This window comes from Hippopotamus amphibius, chromosome 11 (genome assembly GCF_030028045.1).
Source record: "Hippopotamus amphibius kiboko isolate mHipAmp2 chromosome 11, mHipAmp2.hap2, whole genome shotgun sequence".
Classification (NCBI taxonomy): Eukaryota; Metazoa; Chordata; class Mammalia; order Artiodactyla; family Hippopotamidae; genus Hippopotamus; species Hippopotamus amphibius.
Genome location: NC_080196.1, coordinates 46,141,794 through 46,165,593, shown reverse-complemented (window position 1 = coordinate 46,165,593; position 23,800 = coordinate 46,141,794). Strand labels below are relative to the sequence as shown.

At 41.1% G+C, this 23,800-nt stretch overlaps 1 protein-coding gene across 11 annotated transcripts in view; it reads left to right on the top strand.

The window, feature by feature from the left end:
* Nucleotides 1-23,800, top strand: part of DST (dystonin) — a 470,805-nt gene that overhangs the window by 353,002 nt on the left and 94,003 nt on the right. For all 11 annotated transcript variants that reach the window (XM_057698598.1, XM_057698604.1, XM_057698599.1 and 8 more), the window contains 11 exons: nucleotides 4,300-4,508; nucleotides 5,722-6,039; nucleotides 6,969-7,135; nucleotides 8,755-8,911; nucleotides 9,858-9,984; nucleotides 12,053-12,115; nucleotides 12,716-12,957; nucleotides 13,837-13,966; nucleotides 16,617-16,816; nucleotides 18,242-18,737; nucleotides 20,540-22,011. In XM_057698598.1, the coding sequence (XP_057554581.1) occupies nucleotides 4,300-4,508; nucleotides 5,722-6,039; nucleotides 6,969-7,135; nucleotides 8,755-8,911; nucleotides 9,858-9,984; nucleotides 12,053-12,115; nucleotides 12,716-12,957; nucleotides 13,837-13,966; nucleotides 16,617-16,816; nucleotides 18,242-18,737; nucleotides 20,540-22,011 (3,581 nt within the window). The remainder of the gene's footprint in view (nucleotides 1-4,299; nucleotides 4,509-5,721; nucleotides 6,040-6,968; nucleotides 7,136-8,754; nucleotides 8,912-9,857; nucleotides 9,985-12,052; nucleotides 12,116-12,715; nucleotides 12,958-13,836; nucleotides 13,967-16,616; nucleotides 16,817-18,241; nucleotides 18,738-20,539; nucleotides 22,012-23,800) is intronic.

The window sequence follows — 23,800 nt, the reverse complement described above, 5'->3', positions numbered from 1 at the left end:
TCTAAGGCATCTTCCATCCTCGAGTTGGACTCCCTTTGTTATACAACAACTTCCCACTGACTCTTTTACAGTTGGTAGTATATATATGTCTGTGCTACTCTCTCGCTTCTTCTCAGTTTCCCCTTCACCCCCCGCCCCCTCCCATACCTCGAGTTCTCCAGTCCATTCTCTGTATCTGCTTCCTTGTTCTTGTCACTGAGTTCATCAGTACCATTTTTAGATTCTGTATATGTGAGTTAGCATACAATATTTGTCCTTCTGTTTCTGACTTACTTCACTATGTATGACAGATTGTAGTTCTATCCACCTGATTACATATAGCTCCATCTCATCCCTTTTTATAGCTGAGTAATATTCCATTGTATATATATGCCACATCTTCTGTATCCATTCATTTGTTGATGGGCATTTAGGTTGCTTCCATGTCCTGGCTATTGTAAAGAGTGCTGCAATAAACATTATGGTACAAGTTTCTTTTGGGATTATGGTTTTCTTTGGGTATATGCCCAGGAGTGGGATTACTGGATCATATGGTAGTTCTATTTGTAGTTTTTTAAGGAACCTCCAAATTGTTTTCCATAGTGGCTGTACCAACTTACATTCCCACCAACAGTGCAGGAGAGTTCCCTTTTCTCCACACCCTCTCCAACATTTGTTGTTTCCAGACTTTGTGATGATGGCCATTCTGATTGGTGTGAGGTGATACCTCATTGTGGCTTTGACTTGCATTTCTCTGATGATGAGTGCTGTTGAGCATCTTTTCATGTGTTTGTTGGCCATCTGTATGTCTTCTTTGGAGAAATGTCTATTTAGGTCTTCTGCCCATTTGTGGATTGGGTTATTTGCTTTTTTGGTATGAAGCTGCATGAGCTGCTTGTATATTTTGGAGGTTAATCCTTTGTCCGTTGTTTCATAGGCAATTATTTTTTCCCATTCTGAGGGTTGCCTTTTAGTCTTGTTTATGGTTTCTTTTGCTGTGCAAAAGCTTTTAAGTTTCATGAGGTCCCATTCGTTTATTCTTGATTTTATTTGAAACAATCCCATTCACCATTGCAACAAAAAGAATAAAATACCTAGGAATAAACCTGCCTAAGGAGGCAAAAGATCTGTATGCAGAAAACTTTAAGACATTGATGAAAGAAATCAAAGACGACACAAACAGATGGAGGGACATACCATGTTCCTGGATTGGAAGAATCAACATCGTGAAAATGACTGTACTACCCAAAGCAATTTACAGATTCAATGCAATCCCGATCAAATTACCAATGGCATTCTTCACAGAACTAGAGCAAGAAATCTTACGATTTGTATGGAAACGCAAAAGACCCCGAATAGCCAAAGCAATCTTGAGAAGGAAACATGGAGTTGGTGGAATCAGGCTTCCTGACTTCAAACTATACTACAAGGCCATAGTGATCAAGACAGTATGGTACTGGCACAAAAATAGAAAGGATGATCAATGGAATAGAATAGAGAACTCCGAAGTAAGCCCAAACACATATGGGCACCTTATCTTTGACAAAGGAGGCACGAGTATACAATGGAAAAAAGACAGCCTCTTCAATAAGTGGTGCTGGGAAAATTGGACAGCAACATGTAAAAGAATGAAATTAGAACACTTCCTAACACCATACACAAAAATAAACTCCAAATGGATTAAAGACCTACATGTAAGGCCAGACACTATAAAACTCCTAGAGGAAAACATAGGCAGAACACTCTATGACATACATCAAAGCAACATCCTTTTTGACCCACCTCCTAGAATCATGGAAATATAGTGCAATTTCTTTATCAACATTTTTAATTGAAGTATAGTTGATTTACAGTGTTGTGTTAATTACTGCTGTGAGCAGTGATTCAGTTGTACATATATATGCATTCTTTTTTAAAAATATTCTTTCCATTATGGTGTATCATTGGATATCGAATAGAGTTCCTTGTGCTATATAGTTGGACCTTGTTGTTTATCCATTCTATATATAAAAGGTTACAACTGCTAACCCCAACCTCCCACACCATCCCTCCCCCAACCCCTGCCTCTTGGCAGCTACCTGTCTGTTCTCTAGAGACATTCAGAATCTTTTGATCACACACCCCATCATGTGATTTTCAGCATGTGTATATAGATGCTTAGAGATGCAAGTGTCTTTATAAATTACATACACATATTACTATCTTAGCATATTATGTGCATTATAATTATAAGACACAAAAATATAAAATGTTAAAGTATCAGATAAGAATATGAATGGAAATTGTAACATTTTGTTCCACTGCCCACATTGGCAACCATTGTTATAGGGACTTGAGTACAGGGACTTAGGAGAGAAAAAAGACTGTATTATATGTAACTCTGTCATTTGAAGAGGCATTTTGACATCTTCCCATTGTTAATTGTACCCAATTTCACTTCTATTTGTTTAAAATCCACATTATATTATTTTAAGACTAAAACTTCTCTCTGGCATAGTTTTCTAGGAATATGTGAAAGTATATTTAAGATATAGAGGAGCTTCTCTAGGATCTATTTGACTTCTAAGAAAACCAACCACTTAAAAAAGTAACATTCTTAAAGTAAATTTTCTTTGTACCTTTTTCTAAAATATTTTTTAATTACTAAAATCAAGAATTTACTTCAGTGACAGTATTTTATTACTAAGAAAATAAAACTAACACAATATGTTAATTTAAAAATATTTTTTCTTGAAGTATAGTTGATTTACAATGCTGTGTGTGTTAATTTTACTAAAATAGTTGACTTTGCTTAGGAAGTCACTTACCACGGCTAAACAGGTATGACGGTGCCCTGTTGAAGCACAGAGCTGCCCGTTTGAGAAACAGCTCCCCTCCCAGTCACAGCCCGCAGTTCAAATGATCTGCTCTGTGACTTTCAAATCAGGGCTGTACTTGAATCTGCTGTTTGTCTGCCCTGAGCATCTTGGTGCATGTGAAATGCTGCCCCCTCCCTGCTGGCCTTCTCAGGGGCTTCATTGTGTTTTCATGAAAGGGGCATGATTGTCTCTTTAAATCATCCAAACTTAACCTCTCATCTCAATTCAGTGAGAATTTGTCAGATTGTGTTCTCACGATATGATGTTAGAACAAGTGGAAAGAGGTGTTGTTTGTTCAGATGGATTCTGTACCGTGAGCCAAATATAAGCATGTAAGAGATTTCATGTTTACAGAGATGTTTCAGGTCAGTATTTTCTTCCATTGAAACATTTTACAGTGTATCAGAAATAATCAAAATTATTTTCAGATTCTTGCACAGTAAGTGATAAATTGATGATTAAAAACATTGTTTTCCAGAGAGCTGGGGGGGTGGGGGGAGGGAGAGGTGAATACATTAAGAACCATTGTTCTTTGAACTTCTTGTTGGTCTGCAGTATAGAATGTAGGATGTTAAAATATGGAGTTTTATATATAAATGCAAACTAGCTAGAAAGGGTTTTCTTTACGCATCTTAAATCTTTAGAATTGAAAGTAAAGTTAATCTCATCTGAGATAGGTCAGCCTGTTCACTTTGTTTATTTTTCCCTTTTGTCTGCTGTTAGTATATTCTATCTGTGTAATTTTAGAAGAATCATCCCAACCTTCTTTATTTTATGTGAATTTTCATTGTGCGTTGCCTATTTACTCATTATGTTTGCATCTGCTAACTTCTGTGCATTTGAGTACTTTCCTTAGGATGTGAGGGAAGACAAAAATTTAAATCTGTGTGTTTGTGTGTGTGTGTGTGAGAGAGAGAGGGTGAGAGCAAGAGAGATTGAAATAATTTTTATGTGTAAAGGTTAATTCTTAATAAATCTTTATAAATGTGTGTTGTTTCTTGAGATTAGCTCTGTAAGACTGTTACCTTTTTTTTTTTCAATATAGTTATCAAGTGTGGCTAATTTGAAAAGTCAGATTGAGAACCAGTATGTACTCCAGAGGTTGGCTCTTTGGATCGCTTTCATTGCTCTGGGACAATTCAAATGTTTATGAATCCAAAACATTTTTTTTTCAAATGCAGATCATATGTACATACACACAGACACACACATACTATTATATATACACACATATGTATAAACTATTTAAAAATTTTTAGCTTTTTATTTTCCACTGGGATCTTTTCTTTCTTTTTTCAGGTTTTGTTGGTGCTTCTGATGATTTGTTATGAATTTATCATTTCAACCTTTTTTCCTCTTTCAATTCTCGTGTGGGAACTTTATGGCTCTCCTTAGTGTATTTTGCAAAGGAATGGGGCAAAGAGAACTTTCGTGGTTAACGTTTCCCTGTCCTCTTGACTAGATGACATTGTGGGGAGATACGATGGCCTGTCCAAGTCCGTCAGCGAACGAAACGAGAAGCTGCAGGTGACACTGACCCGCTCCCTGAGCGTGCAGGACGGCCTGGACGAGATGCTGGACTGGATGGCAGGTGTGGAGCGCTCGCTGGAAGAGCAGCGCCCCGTGCCCTTGAGCTCCACCGCTCTGCAGGACGTCATCAGTAAAAACATCGTAAGTGACTTCCAACCAACAGACAGACCACTTTCAGAAGGAAAAAAACCCCAGTATCTCAGGTTATTCCAAAAGTGTGGATATTTTCATGCTCTGCCCATATCAGAGCCTTTCACTGACACTCACGACACGTTTTCATCCCTAAAATTCATATCCTGGCTTTTTCCACGTGCAGACATCAACCTATACATGGAGAACTTGGAAGTGTTAGTGTAACATTGTTTGCTCTCTCGTATGTGTATCCTCCTTGGAGTATGGATCTTGGGTTATAAACATCACTCGAGGTGGCAGGGACCAGAACCCTATAATTCTTTTAGGAAAAAACACAGGCTTATTCATCCCGAGAACTTGTGCTATTGGGTTCTCTTGCTAAAACAGCACTGGATATTGGATAAATTAAAAATAATGATATGACAGTTACTGAGATAGTAGATCTTAAAAGTTTTCATCACAAGAAAAAAAAATTGTAACTGTGCGGTGATGGATGTTACCTTGACTTATCGTGGTGATCATTTGGCAGTATTTACAACTATGGCGTCATTATGTGAATCACCTGAAACTAATATACTGTTATAACATTATTTTAACAGATAATGTTATACATATGTCAGTTATAGCTCAATTAAAAATTTGTAATATATTGAAGAAAAAAAACAGTATAGTAAGCTCCAAGGATGGGTAGATTTAAGAGAAATTTAAGGTTTAAAGAGATGTCTCCTGAATATAACAGTGTGGAAAGTAGTTCTTGTACGGAGACAAGTGTGTGAAGCGATTTTCCGTGAAGGAGCACAGAGGGGCTGCATGTACTTTTGATGAACATCACTCAAAGCACAGGGCATCCTCGCACACCAGGTCCTGTTTGTTCATCACGGCTTCAGCCAGCTGCCCAGGAGGTTAATCAGATCAGTCTTGTTGTTGTCTAGCCTTTGAAAAATCAGGACCGTGGATAATCCCTGGCCTGCAGGAGATCCTGGGGTTGCTGAGTAGCGGGCGCCTCCTGCGTCGTCAGGGCAGCCAGCCAGCTGTTCTGTAGTCTCCTTGCGGGGATTGGGGATGGAATTCCTCCAGGGACAGGGCTTGTCTGTCACTCCCATTAGCTTCTTTAGTCTCGGGTGGCTCAAGCTTCTATTGTTATGAATAGTAATTTTTATAAGTCTATGATGTTATTTGTAAATATCATTATATTACGTATGCGGTACTTGGTTCATTTCAGATATTGGACCAGGACATTGCGGGGCGCCAGAGCAGCATAAATGCCATCAACGAAAAAGTGAAGAGATTCACAGAGACCACGGACCCATCCACCGCATCCTCGCTGCAGGCCAGGATGAAGGACTTAGCCCTTCGCTTTTCAGAAGCAAGTCGCAAACACAAAGAAAAACTTGCCCAAATGGAGGAACTCAAAACCAAAGTGGAGCGGTTTGAGACCCTCTCAGAAAAGCTCCAGACGTTCTTAGAAACCAAAACCCAGGCTCTCACTGAGGCAGACGTGCCCGGAAAGGATGTTACTGAGTTGTCTCAGTTTATGCAGGTATGTTTCCTGTGGACTTCACAAGGCTGATCAAGTATATCAGCAGCTAAGACAAGCACATACATTTATTGGCAGAGTTATGATTAACAAGCATCATTTTAATTGCTGATGATTTGGTTAAGATCTATGCTTTCCTCCTTTAAAAACTTCAGAGCCCATCTTCTCCTTGAAGGCTTTGCTCATTAATCAGAAGTGAACACCATCTCTCATTTTCTGTATATCATAGGTGATATGCATATCTTATTCCAGAGCCCACAGAGGCAGAAGGTAAAGAGTGCATTTTTAAATTAAAGTGTTCTCTTTCAAGCAGCCTGCCTGCATGTTGGTTTATACTTAGACTGTAGGCAGGATCATTCTGTGAAATGCTGAGTAGAGCCACTCTGGTCCCATACCTACATCTGGATGGGATGCCCTTTGAAGATCTATCAACACCTTATGTTTTTTGTTTTTATTTATTTATTTATTTTTTCTATGGAACATGGACTTAGCTGCTCCGCAGCATGTGGGATCTTCCTGGACCAGGGCTCGAACCCGTGTCCCCTGCATTGGCAGGCAGATTCTTAACCACTGTGCCACCTAGGAAGCCCAACACCTTATGTTTTTTAAGATTTTTTTATTGAGGTGTAGTTGATTTACAATGTTGTGTTAATTACTGCTGTCCAGCAAAGTGACTCAGTCATACATATATATACATTCTTTTTTTTAATATTCTTTTCCATTATGGTTTTTCCTAGGATGTTGAATATAGTTCTCTGTGCTATAGAGTAGGACCTAGTTGTTTATCCATTCCATATATAAAAGCTTACATCTGCTAACCCCAACCTCCCACTCCATCCCTCCCCCAATTCCCTCCCCCTTAGCAGCCACCAATCTGTTCTTTATGTCCATAGCAACATCTCATATTGATGAAATATCTAAATGCTTTGTAGGAATCAACTTCTGAATTGCTAGAACGCAGGAAAGATCTCGAAGTTTTGCAGAATCTCTTGAAGGAGATCTCTAGCTATGGCTTGCCAGGGGATAAGGCTCTGGTTTTTGAAAAAACAAATAATTTGTCAAAGAAATTCAAGGAAATGGAGGATACCGTCAAAGAAAAGTAAGCACTGCTTAAGAAATTGGATTTTATTCTTCTTGATACTAATTGGAATGTATGATTTCTGTTTAGTTACGTAGCTACCTGGAACAGTTTTTGGAAACTTGAGAATAAGCATAGGACCACTTTATAAGTATTTTAATACTGATAAATTTTTTGCTGTTAAAATTAAGTATTTTTGTTAATGTATTTAGGAGGGAAATTCACTACCTCTTACATGAAAGCATTTATAGAAAGCACTGTGTAAGAAGAATGGTGGTGGTAGTGTTTTACTGAAAATAGTCTAAACTCACTGTAACCTGAAGCCTTTGGCAATTACATTTATATTTGCAGAGGCAGAAATAATCTTGAAAGATAGCTCATGGTTCATTGCTTTCTGGGCTCAATTCAGAAAATGATGCATCTTTCCAGTACAGTTCTGGATGGCCTTTTTTTTTTTTTTGTAAAATAGTTTCCTTTTAAAGAGTTGTAGATCAGACATGATTCCATGAATAACAAGATAAGAAACAAGAGAATGAGCCTAAATTAAGGTAAAAAGCTGTACAAGGGGTGTGAGTCTTGTGATTGAACTTTTGTATTTCTGATCTCGTGCTAGTTTAGAATATACATCTGGTTTTGCCAGAGTTCATACAGAAGCCCCCTAGAAGATAGAAAGTAGTCATTTCTCTTTCAGCTATTCTTTATTTCTTCGCAATTCTCTGCCCGAGACTTTTGAGTGCTGGCTGGACTACTCACAATGCTATCATTTCCGTCCTATTTCGTTCACATTGCACAGGAGAAATATTTTTGGTTTCCCTGGGTAAACTCTAGGTTGTTTCTTCTGTCAAATGGGTCCAACTGTAAAACCATATGGTCATTTGTGATTAGTTTACCATCCATACACTCTCTGCTAATCCTCCACACACCTGCACACATGCACACACCATCTACCTGATATCCAGGTACCAAATCTAACTGCCCTCACAGCTGTACGTGTGCCAGGCGTGTGCCCTTCCTCTGTGGTGCTGAGTGTACAGAGAAAGCCGTATAGTTCATTATGGAGCTTTCTGAGTATCCGGGGAGGGGGGCGTACCCATTAAAATTCTGCATCACTAGGTCTTACCTTAGTTTTGGAGACAAACCTGTCCTCTCTCTCTCTAAAGACCCAGTTTACCCATCCACTGAAGTGACTGTAGTGCAGCAGAGGTACCCCTAGATGGTGCTGTGTTTCCCTCATGTCAGTGACTTGTTTTGCCTCTGGTTCTCAGCCTGCTGGTGTTTAGCACCATATAAAGCGGACAAATCAAAGCTCACTGACTCTAAATCATGTTAAAGCTGTTTATATGGCTTTAGAGTCTATGTAGCATTATAGAGAGCTGTTACACATAGGTTACAGATATCTTAACTGTTCCTGTTCTGATCTGCTGACTTTACTGAGGAAATAGACAAGGAGTTATGTAGCTGATTTCACTTGCCACCTCTGAAACCTTTCCTCCTGTATCTGAGGGTTGGAGTGTGCCTGGGGGAAGATTTTTTTCTTACTGTTAAGCTTGATCTGGGAATAATAATTTATTTATTAGTAATTAGTGCTTTGGAGGATCTCCCTTTGTGGCTTAAATTTGTCAATGATGTTTGTGATCTAGAAAAGAAGCTGTATCTTCCTGTCAAGAACAGATGGATGCCTTTCAAGTCCTGGTTAAATCATTAAAGTCATGGATAAAAGAAACCACAGAAGGAGTTCCTGTTGTGCAGCCTTCTTTTGGTGCAGAGGATTTAGGCAAATCTTTGGAAGAAACTAAGGTGATTCACTGTCCATATCTGATACGAATTTCTCATTTGCTTGTGTTAAGAATGAGAGGTTTCCTTTTATCTAATAACACATAAGTTAGATCCTCATGTATGTACAGTGTGTTTTGGTGATATTTGGAAATCATGATGTGGGTTTAACTGATCTTTTGAACAAGGACACAGACTTTCAGTTAATTCACCTTTTTGAAGAGACATATTTGTGAGTTGCTGACTGGTCCAAGTTTCTTTCACCACCACATCTCTATTTAGTTGTAGTTATTTTTTATACCATTTTTCATAATGTTCTTAAAAGACCCTTCTTTTCAACTCAGCATTTTGCTCTAGTTTGGATATATCACTCTAACCAGTATTTGAAGATAAAAGTTATTTGAATCTTTAGTGTGTGAGTCTTCTGTCATCTGACTCAGGTCATAAAACTTACGACCAATTACGGCAAGTTTTCCACTCCAAATTTGTGGAGTTGTGTGTTCTTTAAAATTCATTGAAGTTTTGATGATTAAAATTCACTATTAAATGGAATTGTGAATTTCCACTTTTTAAAATTGTTTTTATTGCGTTTTTTTGTTGTTGGTTTTTTTTGGTTTTTTTGTTTGTTTTTTGGGGGTTTTTTTGTAGCTTGGCTGTTACCTAGTACAGTTGTGTAGACTTACAGTTGACAGTTACTTTGGAACCCATGGCAGCTGGGACTGGCCTGGCTTCCACTGTGGCTGGGAGCAGAATTCAGGATGGACCCCACCCCACTCCTCACTGCCAACAGTGTTAACAGTCACCTGGGCTGTTGGAACAGATAGGGATGCTGTCCTTTTCTTCCATCCACTCCCATAAGTCAGAACCCACAATCATCACTGTCTCAAGATATGTTTAAGACATTCAATTGTAGTGTGTAACTTGGAAATGATTACAAAGACTGAAAAATAATGTGTTTTTATATCTCAAGAAATTACAAGAGAAGTGGAGCTTAAAAACACCAGAGATTCAGAAAGTCAACAACAGTGGGATCTCACTATGTAACCTAATAAGTGCTGTAACGACCCCTGCAAAGGCCATAGCAGCAGTTAAGTCAGGTAAGTGCTTATTTACATTTGTGGCAAAACCCATAAGAATTGGGTCGACCCATGTTGATTTTATTTGTGTGCGTTATTTTTAAAAATTAATGTTTAAAATAACCTCAGAAATACGAAGGGAAAGTGACAAGAAAGATGGCATCTCTAAACACCCTAAATGCTGCCTCAGAAAAGTGTCCTGGTCAAATTTCAGATCTCTTAGGTTTCATCTTATTAAATACTACAATTTAAAATGTAGCCAGATTCATCTGTAAGAATAAGGAACATTTTACTGGGGAAGGGGAAAGATCAGATTCCAGTTTGTTTGTTTTTACCTTAATTGATGGAGACGCAGAAATTCTATTTGAAATCTTTGATAAAGAAATGTGTCTGGTCTCCTGGGAAAGAAGGAGGTGAGGGAAGGAGATGGGTTCTCTTCTGTCGAGTGGACCTCTCTTAATTTATTCCCATCTGCTTTATTCCTTACACTCTTCCCAAGGAAAACAATTCTGTAGGGGGTTAGCCAGCATGTCTAAATCACAATCTTATCATGCTTCTCAACAGAAGGGGGAATCATGTATAAATGGTGGTTCTAAAATTAAGTTGTAGATAGAGTTTTAAGTGTAAAACGTATTTATATTGTTGTCACTATCAGGTTTAAAATAATCCCAGAGTAGACCGAAGGCAGATCTCATATCTTTATTCTGAGGGTTTCCTATGATCCTCTGTTGGTTTATCGGCTCTGCTCAGCCCCCAGCTGTTCCATTGTGAGGCTGATGTTCAGCTGGGCCCCTCTCCACCCACCATTTATTCCGCTCTATTAATCCCATTTCAGGCAATCCTCACAGTATACGTGTGTGATGCTTCCTCCTTTCTCTCCTAATCAGATTTCCTGAAATGTCAAGGTTTTTTTGTTTGTTGGTTTGTTTTTTGTTTTTTTAAGGAAAGGGATTCCGTGGTGTTTTATATTAGTTCTTCAGATCCACTTTATATTAGTAATAAGTAAAAAGTTTTTTTTCCTTATTCTTGACAACTCCCAAGCATGGTAGGAGTTAATCTTGAGCATCTACAGGGTATTTTCACTTCCATCTGGAATGCTATGGGGCATAGTGTGTGATTTTTTTTTTTTTAAAGGAACAAATTTAGATTAAGATTCAGATATTTAAATGTTTTTGTTTAGGCTTGTTCTCATGTGGTTAGTTTGCAGAAATGTCTTCGTATTTTGGATAGAGAGCCAGGGTGTACTAACATGAGAAAGTCTGATTTTTTAATATTCTGATTATGAAAATGGTACTGGTGCTAGATGTTTATAGAATTAAAGAGAAATAATTACTGCTGTTCACCAAGTTGTTCCTTCTTGCTTGGCAGTAGGGTAACTGTCTTTTAATTCCCACAGTGATCTCGCGAGATGGGCATTATTCTCTCCAGCAGTTTGGTGGGGTGGATACACCTGTGCAGTCAGTAATTAGTAGGGCTGGGGTTTAAGTTCAGGTGACACATACGCCAGGGCCCAGGTGCCCCAACCCCTGTACCTCCTTCCTCTTTGCTGACACAACATGGTTTCTTTTACTTTTAACTTTTCTTTCATGTATTTTTACATCATTCCGCCTCCACAAAACCCATGAAAACACTGTAACTACAGCAGACAATTTTCAGTTCCTTCACTTGAGACGCACATTCTTTTGTCCGTCAGGCATTTATGCTTCAAGCAACACTCATAGTAACCAACATCTGTGCTTCCGGGACTGTATCACTAAAATAACTTCAGCATTAAAGCAACCTTATCCCAAAATTGCCTTTTAAATTAATAGTTAATGATTTATGTATACAGTCTAAAATTACTGAAACTCTAGTGTTTAAGTTGATCATGTTAGGACTTTAAGGATAAGTTTTATACAGAAGAGAAGATATAGCTTGAACTTTTAGACCTTTATTTGATTTTCAGATTGAATCATTATTTTACATTTTCAAATAGTAATAACATTTTAAAATAATTACTGTTTGTGAGGTTGGCTGTAATGCCACTACTATTAATATATATAAAATACAACAGAAATCTGTAATGACTTCAGTTTTAATATTTTTGCAGGTGGAGTAATATTAAATGGTGAAGGAACAGCCACAGATACTCAGGAAATTTTGGCAAATAAAGGTAAGTAGTAACTTTAAGTGCTTATTGATTACATAACTTGCTGTGTTTTTTTGGGGGGGGTGGGTTGTGTTTTTTTTTTTCTTTTTTGAGAGAGAGAGGGAAAAATCTTTTTAGGGATGACAAGTAGTTATATAAATTTCAAACTTGAAATGGTCATGTTCTCCATAAATAACATATAACATTCCATGCAGTTCTGTTCATCTGAATTTAATGAAATCTGGTAATTCAGTTTGGCTTTTGGTGTATGTTTCCTTCTTTTGGGTTAATTTGAGATATTTTCTCACTTGGAAGAACATGTTTGAGCTACTTTTTTAATTTGATGCCTGAGGAATTAAGAAGTATCATTTCGTGGTTTGGGTTTTTTATTCCATTTAAAATACCTATGTCATTTCACTTGTATTATTCAGTGTCCCTGTAGTATTTGTCATTAAGTAGCATTGTAAGATGATGTAACATTTTAGTTCTGAAAACTCTATGACTTTATCATAGTAGACTTAATATTGACAAAATAGAGGGAAATAGCACGTAAAACAAATGTTTATTTCTGGAGCTCTAAACACCCTGAAAATGTGTCAGTGTAATTTTTTTTCTCACGTGTAGGATTAACATCCATTAAAAAGGATATGACTGACATAAGCCACGACTATGAAGACCTTGGCCTCTTACTTAAGGACAAAATGGCTGAACTGAGTACCAAACTCTCCAGATTGCAGAAGGCTCAGGAAGAGTCAGGTGCCATGATGCAGTGGTTACAGGCCATGAGCAACACCGCCACGAAATGGCATCAGGCGCCTACGCCTACGGACACCGAGGCTGTGAAGAGTCAGGTTGAGCAGAACAAGGTATCTTCTGTGGGTCCATTTACCAGAGACGTGAGGGGACAGATCAGCACTCGGAACCGAGCCCTGCGGGGCAGGAGCCCCATTCTGGTGTCTCGCTCTATACCTGTCAACAGAGTTCGCCAGCTTTGTTGAACATAAATTTCCGTAGAGATGGATGCTAATAGTCACTTAGTGTCGCACACAGATATCCCAAGATGAGTGAGCTGTTGGGCGCAAGCAACTTTGCCACCTGTAAATCAGTTTAAGTCTGGGACTTTAGCCAGTACGTATTGGAAAAGATGTATTTCAGGGCTACGTGCATTAGGAATCTGTTCTGTCCAGTGTAAAATAGGGGAGCTCACGCTTTCCCTTTCTTTAATAGACAGTATTTCTTTCTACAACTGTCAGGGTTGGGAAAGTGGTTTTTTGCCCTGTGGCAATGCTGGCAAGACTGTCTCCGATGACTAACTTATCTGTGAACTCTGTAATGTGTTGTCCAGAAAAGTGCTTATTCACTAGTAGAGTCTCAAATCTTGCAGCCTTTATCAAGTCTGATTTTCTGATTAATTACAGTCTTACTGATGTCACCTTTATTTTTTCCAAAGGGATTTGAGAATACTCTGAAATTCTTCCTAGGTGATGGGATGAGGGTCATTACCTTTGTAGCTCTAGCATTCCTCTTTGGGATTCTTTTATCAGCTAGTTGAAGAATAATTACAAAGAGAAAAAGAAAATATAATTCACTGCTGAATCCCTTCCTCACTCACATTGGCCTTCAACAGTGAATTTTTTTCCCCTCTTTTGGTCATGTTAGAGAAAAAAATACTCTATTGAAATTGTGTTTTTGTCTTTTGATGTTGACATACTTTAATGCAGTGACTTTTTTTATTTCCTCGTTAGTCATTTGAGGCAGAACTGAAGCAAAATGTAAACAAGGTGCAGGAGTTGAAAGACAAGCTGACAGAGCTGCTGGAGGAGAACCCAGACACTCCAGAGGCCCCCAAGTGGAAGCAGATGTTGACAGAAATAGGTACGTTACCACTTACTCCAGAGGCTGCGAACAGAAGCACCGTCATTTTTAAAAAATCATAATCTTTATCAGAAAACATCTATCCAGCAGTCTCACTGACGTTGGGATTTGCTTTCATGTTTCAGAATCGATCTTTGCATATTCAGAAGTGTCATTTCATACTACATGGTGCTGGGCCTTGGCGTATCTTGTGTTTTTCTCAATAAACACAGTCACAAAATTTATGTTTATGAAGAAGGTAGATCCTAGTTAATACAGTGCTGTGTATTGAGTCACATGTTTTCACTGTGGTTTATTTTTTTACTAAGTTTTGCATGCTTCTCATTTTTTATGCTCTGTTATATTTTAGTGTAGAGAGTCCTTTTCGTTTACGTGTCTGGAAAAGGTGGGCACCCTTCTCTGCTATGGAGTTCCTGGTGGGACCCGCCAGCCCCTGCTTCATGCTGCTGGTCCCTTTCCCGACCAGCCTGAGAAGGCTGCTCCCCACTGGAGTCTAGGGGTTTGCTCTTTACCCAGAGCCCTCCTCCCATCTCCATCCTGTCCCTATGCAGACTGTTCCTCGGAGATGCAAGCCCTGTTATCTTATCACCCCTTTTCCTTATTGGGATGATATAGAAGTGAGCGTAACACAGCGATACTCATTCTCCCTACTTCATAGTAGTGTTTGGAGAATTCAGTGAGTCAGTGTGTGTGCAGTTCAGACAAACAGTATCTGGCACATATAAGTATATTTACTGTGACTGTCACAAGAATCATTTTACTTTCAATGGTTCCATTATATTTAACTAAATCTTATCCTTCCTTTAGAGTCAGATATGCTGTGATAAATTTAGAAGTTTCAAAGTATGTTTTAGTTTAATAAGAGTCATGCTTGTACGTATAACTGCTTCACTTTGCTGTACACCTGAAACTGACATAACGTTGTAAGTCAACTATACTCCAATAAAAAAAGCCATCCTGAGAGATCTTAATGTTGAACGGTGAATTTAATCCAACAGTAGAGACTCCTGTTGCATTATAATTAATTGGGCTCTAATTCAGTGGCTCTCACCTAGAGTAACAGAATTACTTTGAGGAGCTTTTTCAAGGCATCTTAGAATAGGGGAGGGAGTGAGGAATGCATATTTCAGAAAAGCTTCCTGATAAGATTTTGATATTTCTCCTTCTCCATTTATGGCTTGAGTTGCATTGTTTCGTTGTCAAGTTGCGATTGACTGGAACATGCCACATAGAATGGTGTCGTTAGGTAAGCTTTCAGGGTTGGGCTCTATGAAAAGCAGCTCTTCAGTGCATTACGCTGGGTGGAAAAAATCTGTCAGATCAGCTCGTTACACCATCAATGACTGTTTGTTGAGTGACTCATGTGTTGAGGGATGGTCTGTAATTCTGGGCTTCAGGGACCGTGCCATCCTTAGGGCAGGGGGAGCAGGCAGGGTCCTAGCAGAGGACTAGGATCATGAAGGCAGGATGGAGCGGGGACAGAGAGGGGGAGGAATGGAATGTGTGGGCTGTGGGGCCCGTGTGCACCCAGCCTGTTAGGATGAGGATGTGCAATCAGCAGGCAGATGAGGGCTTCCTCTTGGAGCACAAACCCTCTCGGTTGAGCAGACAAGGGCCAGTTTGTGGGAGACTCTGGAGGTCAAAATGAGGTCATCAGATCTTGCCATCTAGGTGGTGACGACTGAATTATTGAGGGGTTTGAGCCCAGAAGTGACATATTCAGTGATATTTAAGGGAAATTATTTTACAACCAAATTCATTGCAGCTGAGGATCAGGAATTGTAGAGAAGCCAGTTAGGAGGCTTATGGTCTAGATGTGCAGTTCTGCAAAGTGTGCTCCTGGCAGCAAGAGTGGAGCATCCCCTGGGGACGTGTTAGAAATGCACATTCAGGCCTCACTTCAGACCCGCTGGGATGGGCCCAGCACCTCTGTGAGCAGACCCTCTAGGGGTCCCTGATGCAGCTCCAGTTTGAGAACCCCTGGTCCTGGCAAAACACAATGAGGACCACCTTGGAGTTAGGGTATTGGGGATGGAAGGACTGGGTTTAAGGTTTTGTGATGGAGGATATAGGATAGGAGAGTCATGAAAGAACATCCTGAACTGTGGTATCTCATGACATACATGGGAATAACCTTCAAAGAAAACCTAAAAGTCAGAAAAACCTACCCATTTTGATAGGAACAGCATGAATTTTTTTTCCCAGTGTTAAGTTTAAAGGGTTGGTGAGGTTTCCTAGTGTAAATTCCAAGCAGCTGGCTACTAATGTGTGATTTGCATAGAAGAGCGTGGTTGGGTGTAGATACACACTTTTGGGAGTCACTTACTTTGATCTGTTCGTTGAAGGTTTGCTGTTAACGAAAAGGATACATATTCATTGTTCTAGTGGGTCAGTTCTAGTTGGATAAACAGACTCTGTAGGACTGCAGGAAGGAATGAGGTTTCTCAGGAATATTCCATAATCTACAGCATCTTCCAAAATCAGATTCAAATCTATTTTTCTTACACTTCTCATAGGTTAGGCTTTAATTGACTATGTGAAGAGAGTTGTGGGTCATTTTGAGTCCTATTCTACAGTCTTCATAGATACAGTTGTATTATATGTGTAAAAACCAAACATCTGTGTCATCCTTTATCTTTTTTCCTTTTAGATTCTAAGTGGCAAGAGCTCAATCAGTTAACAGTTGATAGACAACAAAAACTGGAAGAATCCTCAAATTATCTAACCCAGTTCCAGACTGTGGAGGCTCAGTTGAAACAGTGGCTTGCAGAAAAAGAACTGATGGTCAGTGTCCTTGGGCCCTTGTCGATTGACCCAAATATGCTGAACACACAAAGGCAGCAGGTGCAGGTGAGTCTTACCTGACTGAACAAGATAGATGTTTTCATTAGAAATACATTACCTTGGACAATATGTGCTCTGCCTGCCTTGGAGGATGTTTGTGCTGTGTCAGGTGTCCACGAGCTACTGTCCTGAGGCTGGCAGGAAATCCCCAGAGAAGCAAAGCTCTGGAGCCTCCCCAGGGCATCCCTGAGGGGTCCACCAAGCCCATGACTTTGGTTGGGTCCCTTGATCATTTCAGTCATATTGTGGTTTGTACAGACCCTGTTAAAGAGGACTTTCTTTGAAGTATTAATGTGATTGCATAAGTAATAACGTTTTTATGAGAAGCTAGTGTATTGTTTAGAAATGACTCCTTTGAGGTTTTATTCATTTTGATTGTGGTACTAGATAATGAAACTTATAAAGCTCATGCAAAACATCCCTGAGTGGGGGAGACAAAATAAGAGAAGAAAGAAGAAGGGAAGCAGAGGAGGAACCTTGAAACCCACGGGATTAGTTAGACTTGTCTAATTATGAGCAGATAAATCCACAAGGGGAAAAAATCCGGAAAATGTAAATCAGACGTAATCACAGGAGCTCCGCTGTGGTCTCAGTGAGCTTTCTTTCTGTGTGGGTGGTGGTTTTAGAGCAGGGAAGCTGATCTGTACTCTGAAAATACAGATCAGTCTCTGGGTAGTTAGGTCATATGCTGTCCTAGGCGTGTATGTTCCTCATCTGAATAGAATGGAAACAAAAGATACAAAGAATCATTTGAGGAGAAGTAATTATCCATGGTCTCCCAGAGATAGATAAAATATTTTACTAAAAGAGGGACATTCAGGGATCATTCGTTTTATAATGAAAGCCATTGTGAGTCCACTCACTCTAAGCCACGTGATTATTGGCTAAATCTTTACAAAAAAAGACTGTAAATGTTGATCTCACATTTAAAAAGAACCTTTGTGAATCAATGCATCATGAGTTCATCTATCCTAACAGTTATCACTGTGCATTTCCTTCAATGTAAAATGGTTTAGAGCATTTTAAAAATCCTATAAAAAGAAAAATACAAGTAGGAAAAAAAATCAAATTTGGTATTAGTGTGATATAAACTTGTCTAAAAGCAGTGTTTCCCTGTGTGTGTGAAGATTTGTACATGAATTTTTGTCCTTTTCCCCAGACTAGCAGAAATATTTATTCTCTTTTTTCTCCCTTTGGGGGATATTATTTTAGACAAAATGTTGTCTCTGTGAAGCACCATTGCTCTTTGAATGAGTTTACAATAACTGCACTGCCTTTGAAATAAAAACTAGGAAAGCAGTAACAAAAAACCAAAATAAAAGCTAGATAATTTAACTATGATTTCTGTTTAGAAACTTAAAGCTCTGTTTTCTGTAATTAATTCTCCAATCATTTGTGTGTCTATTTACCCTCGTCACCTCTTTCTCTTAGATTCTCCTGCAAGAATTTGATACCCGGAAACCTCAGTCTGAACAGCTGACAGTGGCTGCTCAGAGCATCCTGCACAGACCTGGGGAGCACCCGTCCTTCCATGGGATTGTGAAGGAGCAGCTGGCAGCTGTGACCCAAAAATGGGACAGCCTCACGGGACAATTGAGGGACAGATGTGACCGGATCGACCAGGCCATTGTTAAAAGCACCCAGTATCAAAGCCTGCTGAGAAGCCTTTCCGATAAGCTGGCCGACTTGGATGATAAACTCAGCAGCAGTGTGGCCGGGAGCACACACCCCGACGCGATGAACCAGCAGCTGGAAACAGCCCAGAAAATGAAGCAGGAAATAGAGCAGGAAATGAAGCAGGTCAAAGTGGCCCAGGCTCTGGGTGAGGACCTGGCGGCCCTGGTTAAAGAAGAGTACTTGAAAGCCGAGCTTAGTCGGCAGCTGGAAGGCATCTTAAAATCATTTAAGGATCTTGAACAAAAAGCAGGTTTGTGTGTCTTCTTTGAATACATGTATTTCCTAGAAATAGGGATCAGTGAACTCCCTATTTCTAAGCTGTTGGGTAAACCAGGCCCCTAAAGAGACCCTGCCCACAGTGAGAGGGGCATGCAAGGAGGGTGATCTGGGCTCACGCGCACACACAGCGTTGGGGGGGAGGTCTGCACAGATGATGGGAGACCACCTCATACAGGCCCATGGAAATTTCAGGTCCTCCAGATTGGTTTTTACAGATTCTTAAACATAGAGAACAGACGTGGTTGCCGGGGTGGGGGGGTGTGGAAGAGAGATGGAGGGGGAGTTTGGGATTCGCAGATGCAAGCTATTTAAAAATTTTTTTATTGAAGTATAGTTGATTTACAGCCTTGCGTTAATTTCTTCTGTACGGCAGAGTGACTCAGTTATACATATGTATACGTTCTTTTCTTGATATTCTTTTTCATGATGGTTTACCATACGATATTATATGGAATGGATAACCAACAAGGACCTACCGTATAGCACAGGGAACTCTATTCAGTCTGCCGTGATAAACCAAAATGGAAAAGAATATGAAAAAGAATGTGTATATAAGTATAACTGAATCACTTTGCTGTGCAGCAGAAATTAACACAACATTGTAAATCAAGTATACTTCAATTTAAAAAAATTGTAAAAAAAAATTGGTTTTTAAAGGTGTAAATGATTATGCTATGTGACAGTCTTGTTTCACCAGAAAGGGAGACGGATACAGTTGTTAAAAAGGCTCGGCCTCATTTTCTTGACAGCAGTTAGTTTGCCTGGCTGCATCACCGAAGCGTTTCCAGAGAACCACGTGAGAGAGAAGCAATATGCATGGTTTCCTCTCTCACCTGTGGTGGCCGTTGCTCCGTGGCCGATGGGCCCGGGATGGTCCGAGGCAGCAGGTCCTCTGCCCGAGAAGGGCTGGCCAGGGGAGAGTGCATTGGCTGCTGTGTTTGTCTTTTGCAGAGTCACACTAGGCACTCAGTTTGTATTTTTTAATAATTGATCGGATTTGTTTACTGATCATAGCAACCGTTTCAGACTTACTCCTTGATTTTGACGTGACGTGGAGAGCAAACATTAGCAATGATGCCTATTGTTAGGGACCCTTTTCCGTGACAGGCATTCAGCTCAGAGCTTTACTTGCACGCACTGTCACCTCATTCTCGTGACAGCTTTTGTCAGTGTTGCCAGCTCACACTTGGGGAAATGAGGCCTAGAGGTTTAATCATTCATTCACCCCAGACCTTCCAGCTCTTGAGAGGCTGAGTTGGGATCCAGACCTGTGTCGTCCTCATGGGCTGTTTTATATTGCCTCTGTGATGGGTAAAAATGACACAGGCTGAGACTTCCCTGGCAGTCCAGTCATTAAGATTCCACACTTCCATTGCAGGGGGCGTGGGTTCAGTCCCTGGTCGGGGAACTAAGATTGTGCATGCCACACAGCCAAAGGAAAAAAACATCACACAGGTGGAAAAGTCACGTTTGATAAGAGATGGATTGTGCATCAGCATCACCTAGAGCTTTGAACATCCCCCACCCTGGGATGAAGGTGGCTCTGGCATCCAGCTGCCGTTGTCTCTTTTCTTGCCGTAGTCCCTACCTCTTGCCACCTCCCCCCCCCAACTTAGTCCATAACATAAGCTCTCTTGTCGTTCTCATAGTCAGTGCAGGTGACTCTTGCATTTAGATTATTTGGTGTATTTATTTGGTGGTTTTTCTCTAGGCTTTTCGCAGATTCATTCAACATTTTGATGTAAAATAAACATCTGTGATTTCATTTTTTAGAGAACCATGTCCAACATCTTCAATCAGCCTGTGCCAGCTCTCAGCAGTTTCAGCAAATGTGTAGAGATTTCCAGGCTTGGCTGGATGCCAAGAAGGAAGAGCAAAACAAGTCTCCCCTGATATCAGCCAAAGTCGAGGTCTTGGAGTCATTAATGAAAGATCAGAAAGACTTCAGGAAAACTTTGACCGGCCAATCTCACATTTATGAGAAAACCATGGAGGAAGGTGAAAACCTATTACTAAAAACACAAGGGTCTGAAAAAGTAGCCTTACAGCTACAACTGAATACGATTAAAACCAACTGGGATGGATTTCAGAAGCAGGTGAAAGAAAGAGAAGACAGGGTGAAAGATTCACTGGAAAAAGCCCTCAAGTATAAAGACCACGTGGAGATGCTCCGGCCATGGATAGACAGGTGTCAAAACAGCCTCGAGGAAATAAAGTGTAGCTTGGATCCTGCAGAGACAGAGAAGTCTCTTGCCCAGTTAAAGTCTCTGCAGAAGGAGATGGACCAGCACTTCGGAATGGTGGAACAGCTAAACAGTGCAGCTGGCAGCCTGCTCAGTGTCTGTGAAATGGACAAAGAGGTGGTGGCAGAGGAGAAGGAATCCCTGCTCCAGAAGGTGGATGTGGTCACCGAGCAAGTGCACAGGAAGAAGTTCTCTCTGGAGAACATGGCCCAGAAGTTTAAAGAATTTCAAGAAGTTTCCAAAGAAGCTCAGAGGCAGCTTCAGTGTGCAAAGGAACAGCTAGATGTGCACGACTCCCTGGGGCCCCAGGCTCACAGCAACAAGTCCCTGACTGTGTTGCAGACTCAGCAGAAAGCCCTTCAGACCTTGAAGCCTCAGGTCGATCTGGCCCAGGGGCTCGCCCGGGACCTCGTGGCGGGGGCCTCCGACTCCAAGGGCACCTCCGAGGTGTTACTCCAAGCGGAAGCCTTAGCCCAGGAGCACAGCGCCCTCAGCCAGCAGGTGGATGAAAAGTGCTCCTTCTTAGAAACCAAGCTTCAGGGCATCGGCCATTTCCAGAACACCATCCGAGAGATGTTTTCTCAGTTTGCGGAGTTCGATGATGAGCTGGACAGCATGGCCCCGGTGGGGAGAGATATGGAAACACTGCAGAAGCAAAGGGAGGCTATTAAAGCCTTCTTAGAGAAACTGGAAGCACTCATCGCAAGCAACACCAATGCCAATAAGACCTGCACGATGATGCTGGCCACGGAGGAAGCCTCTCCTGACCTGGTCGGCATCAAACGGGACCTGGAGGCTTTAAGCAAACAGTGCAGCAAGCTCCGGGACCGCGCACGAGCCAGAGAAGAGCAGGTGGAAGGGACCATCGCGCGCCTCGAAGAATTCTGCAGCAAACTCGAGGAATTTTCTACTCTGCTCCAGAAGGCTGAAGAGCACGAGGAGTCCCAAGGCCCTGTGGGCATGGAAACAGAGATGATTAACCAACAGCTTGAGGTGTTCAAGGTAGGGAGAGCTTCCTTTTTACCCTGCGTTTGGCTTATTCAGAGACACACGGGTCGGCATAGAAGGAGATGGCCTGTTTTGTAGAATCTTCACGTGGGACCATCATGCAGTGTTGGAGCGTAAAGGAGCGTTGTGGGGGGGAGGGGGTATCCGGGCCCGTGGGGTGGGTCCAGGCTTCCTGGGGCTTTGGGCCCCTGTGGGATAAAGCCTGAGATGAACTAGGAGGTCAAAGGGTGCTTGGGAGGCTGGTGTCTGTCTCTGATGTCGCCCACTGTTGCCCTCTGGAGTGACCACGTCCGTGTTTTAGACTTGACCACAGAAGCCCGTCCATTGCATCAAGAGTGTGTTCTCTTCATGTTTGCATCCCAGCATTTTCTTTCACGTGAATTATAGTCTTTTCCTGCTCTTTCCCTTTTTTTAGTCTTCTTCTCCTTCTTAACTGAATTTCTTTCCCAGGTTCCTATTTTAAAAGGCAGAGTAGAGGTCCCTGTTGTAATACTGGTCCTATAACACTAAGATCTTGGGCTCATGCCCCAGACAGTTGGTAGTAAATTATTTCTGATGGGACTCTGAGCGCCTTGGGGCTGAGAAATGTGTACTACCCGGCAGCACCCAGTGATGCTTGATGATGGAGCAGGAGGAGAGGGCGGACCAGGTCCAGCGTCAGCCATGTGGACCCGCTTAGGGTAGAGGGTGCAGAACTTGAACCTCGATGGGGACAGAGGGAGGGTCACCTGCACAGGGAAGGTCCTAGCTGTCCAGCCTGTGCTACACGGGGCTGACAGGAACGTGTGGTGTTGCTGGGGGTCCTGTTCTATTCACGAGGTACATTTTACTTTCCAGTAAAGGCTGGTGTGATGCTGAGTCCACCACCAGCCCGTGAAGCATCCAGTAGGATCACATAGAAACAGAATTTGCAAAACGACAAATTGTTTCCCAGGAGAAATGAATATAAACCAAATAGACTTCCAAATTCTGTGCTGTTGTACTTGACAAAGCCTTGCCTTTGTTTCTCCTTCGTGACATTATTTTTAGGTGACTGAATTTTGAAAAGTAACTTCAAAGTAGCTTCTTTTTCATCTTTGTTACTATTATGGTTATTTGCTGTTTATAAAGTGCCTTTGAAGCCTGGTTCCTTCAGGGCTTAAAAACCTGTGGTCCTGTATTTGAGTCTGGATTCTGGAAGGTGAGGGAAGCTGCCTCACTACTGACTGAAGTTCATTACTCTGTCACACTTTCACACTTGTGGTTTGCAAAATAAAGATTTCATATAAGAGAATTGTCTGTTAGAAAAACAAAGTTCTGTGGCAATGGCTGCTTGGAAGACGTGGGGGGCGGGGACAGCTCAGTGCTTGGGAGTGAGTCTCTGGAATTTTCTGCGGGACCTAACAGAGCTTGACGGCCTACATAGCAGTGATCAGGTGGTCTTCGTACTGATGAAGGTTGAGCGTGCTTTTGTGAAACATTATCATTTCTCTGGGTTTTCTGTGACTTTGTTTAGAAACAAGAGAGCAGGCTTTCATCTCTGCTTCAACTATTGATAGGAAAATGAACAGAAGTAATAATATCAGTGCTGCTGCTTTGTCCTTGGCCCCTCTCTGGGTCCCCAGGCACGAGGACAGTGAAAGATGTCACTGTGCTTGTAGAGACGTCTTTGGAAAGGAAGCAAAAGCAAGAGAGAGGAGGGGCTCGCTCACCCGTTGCTTTGAAAGTATTTTGCAAACCAAGAAGCACTAAATAAGCATCGTGACCGTTCGTGGTTACAGAGATTGTTTTATTTGTGAAGAAA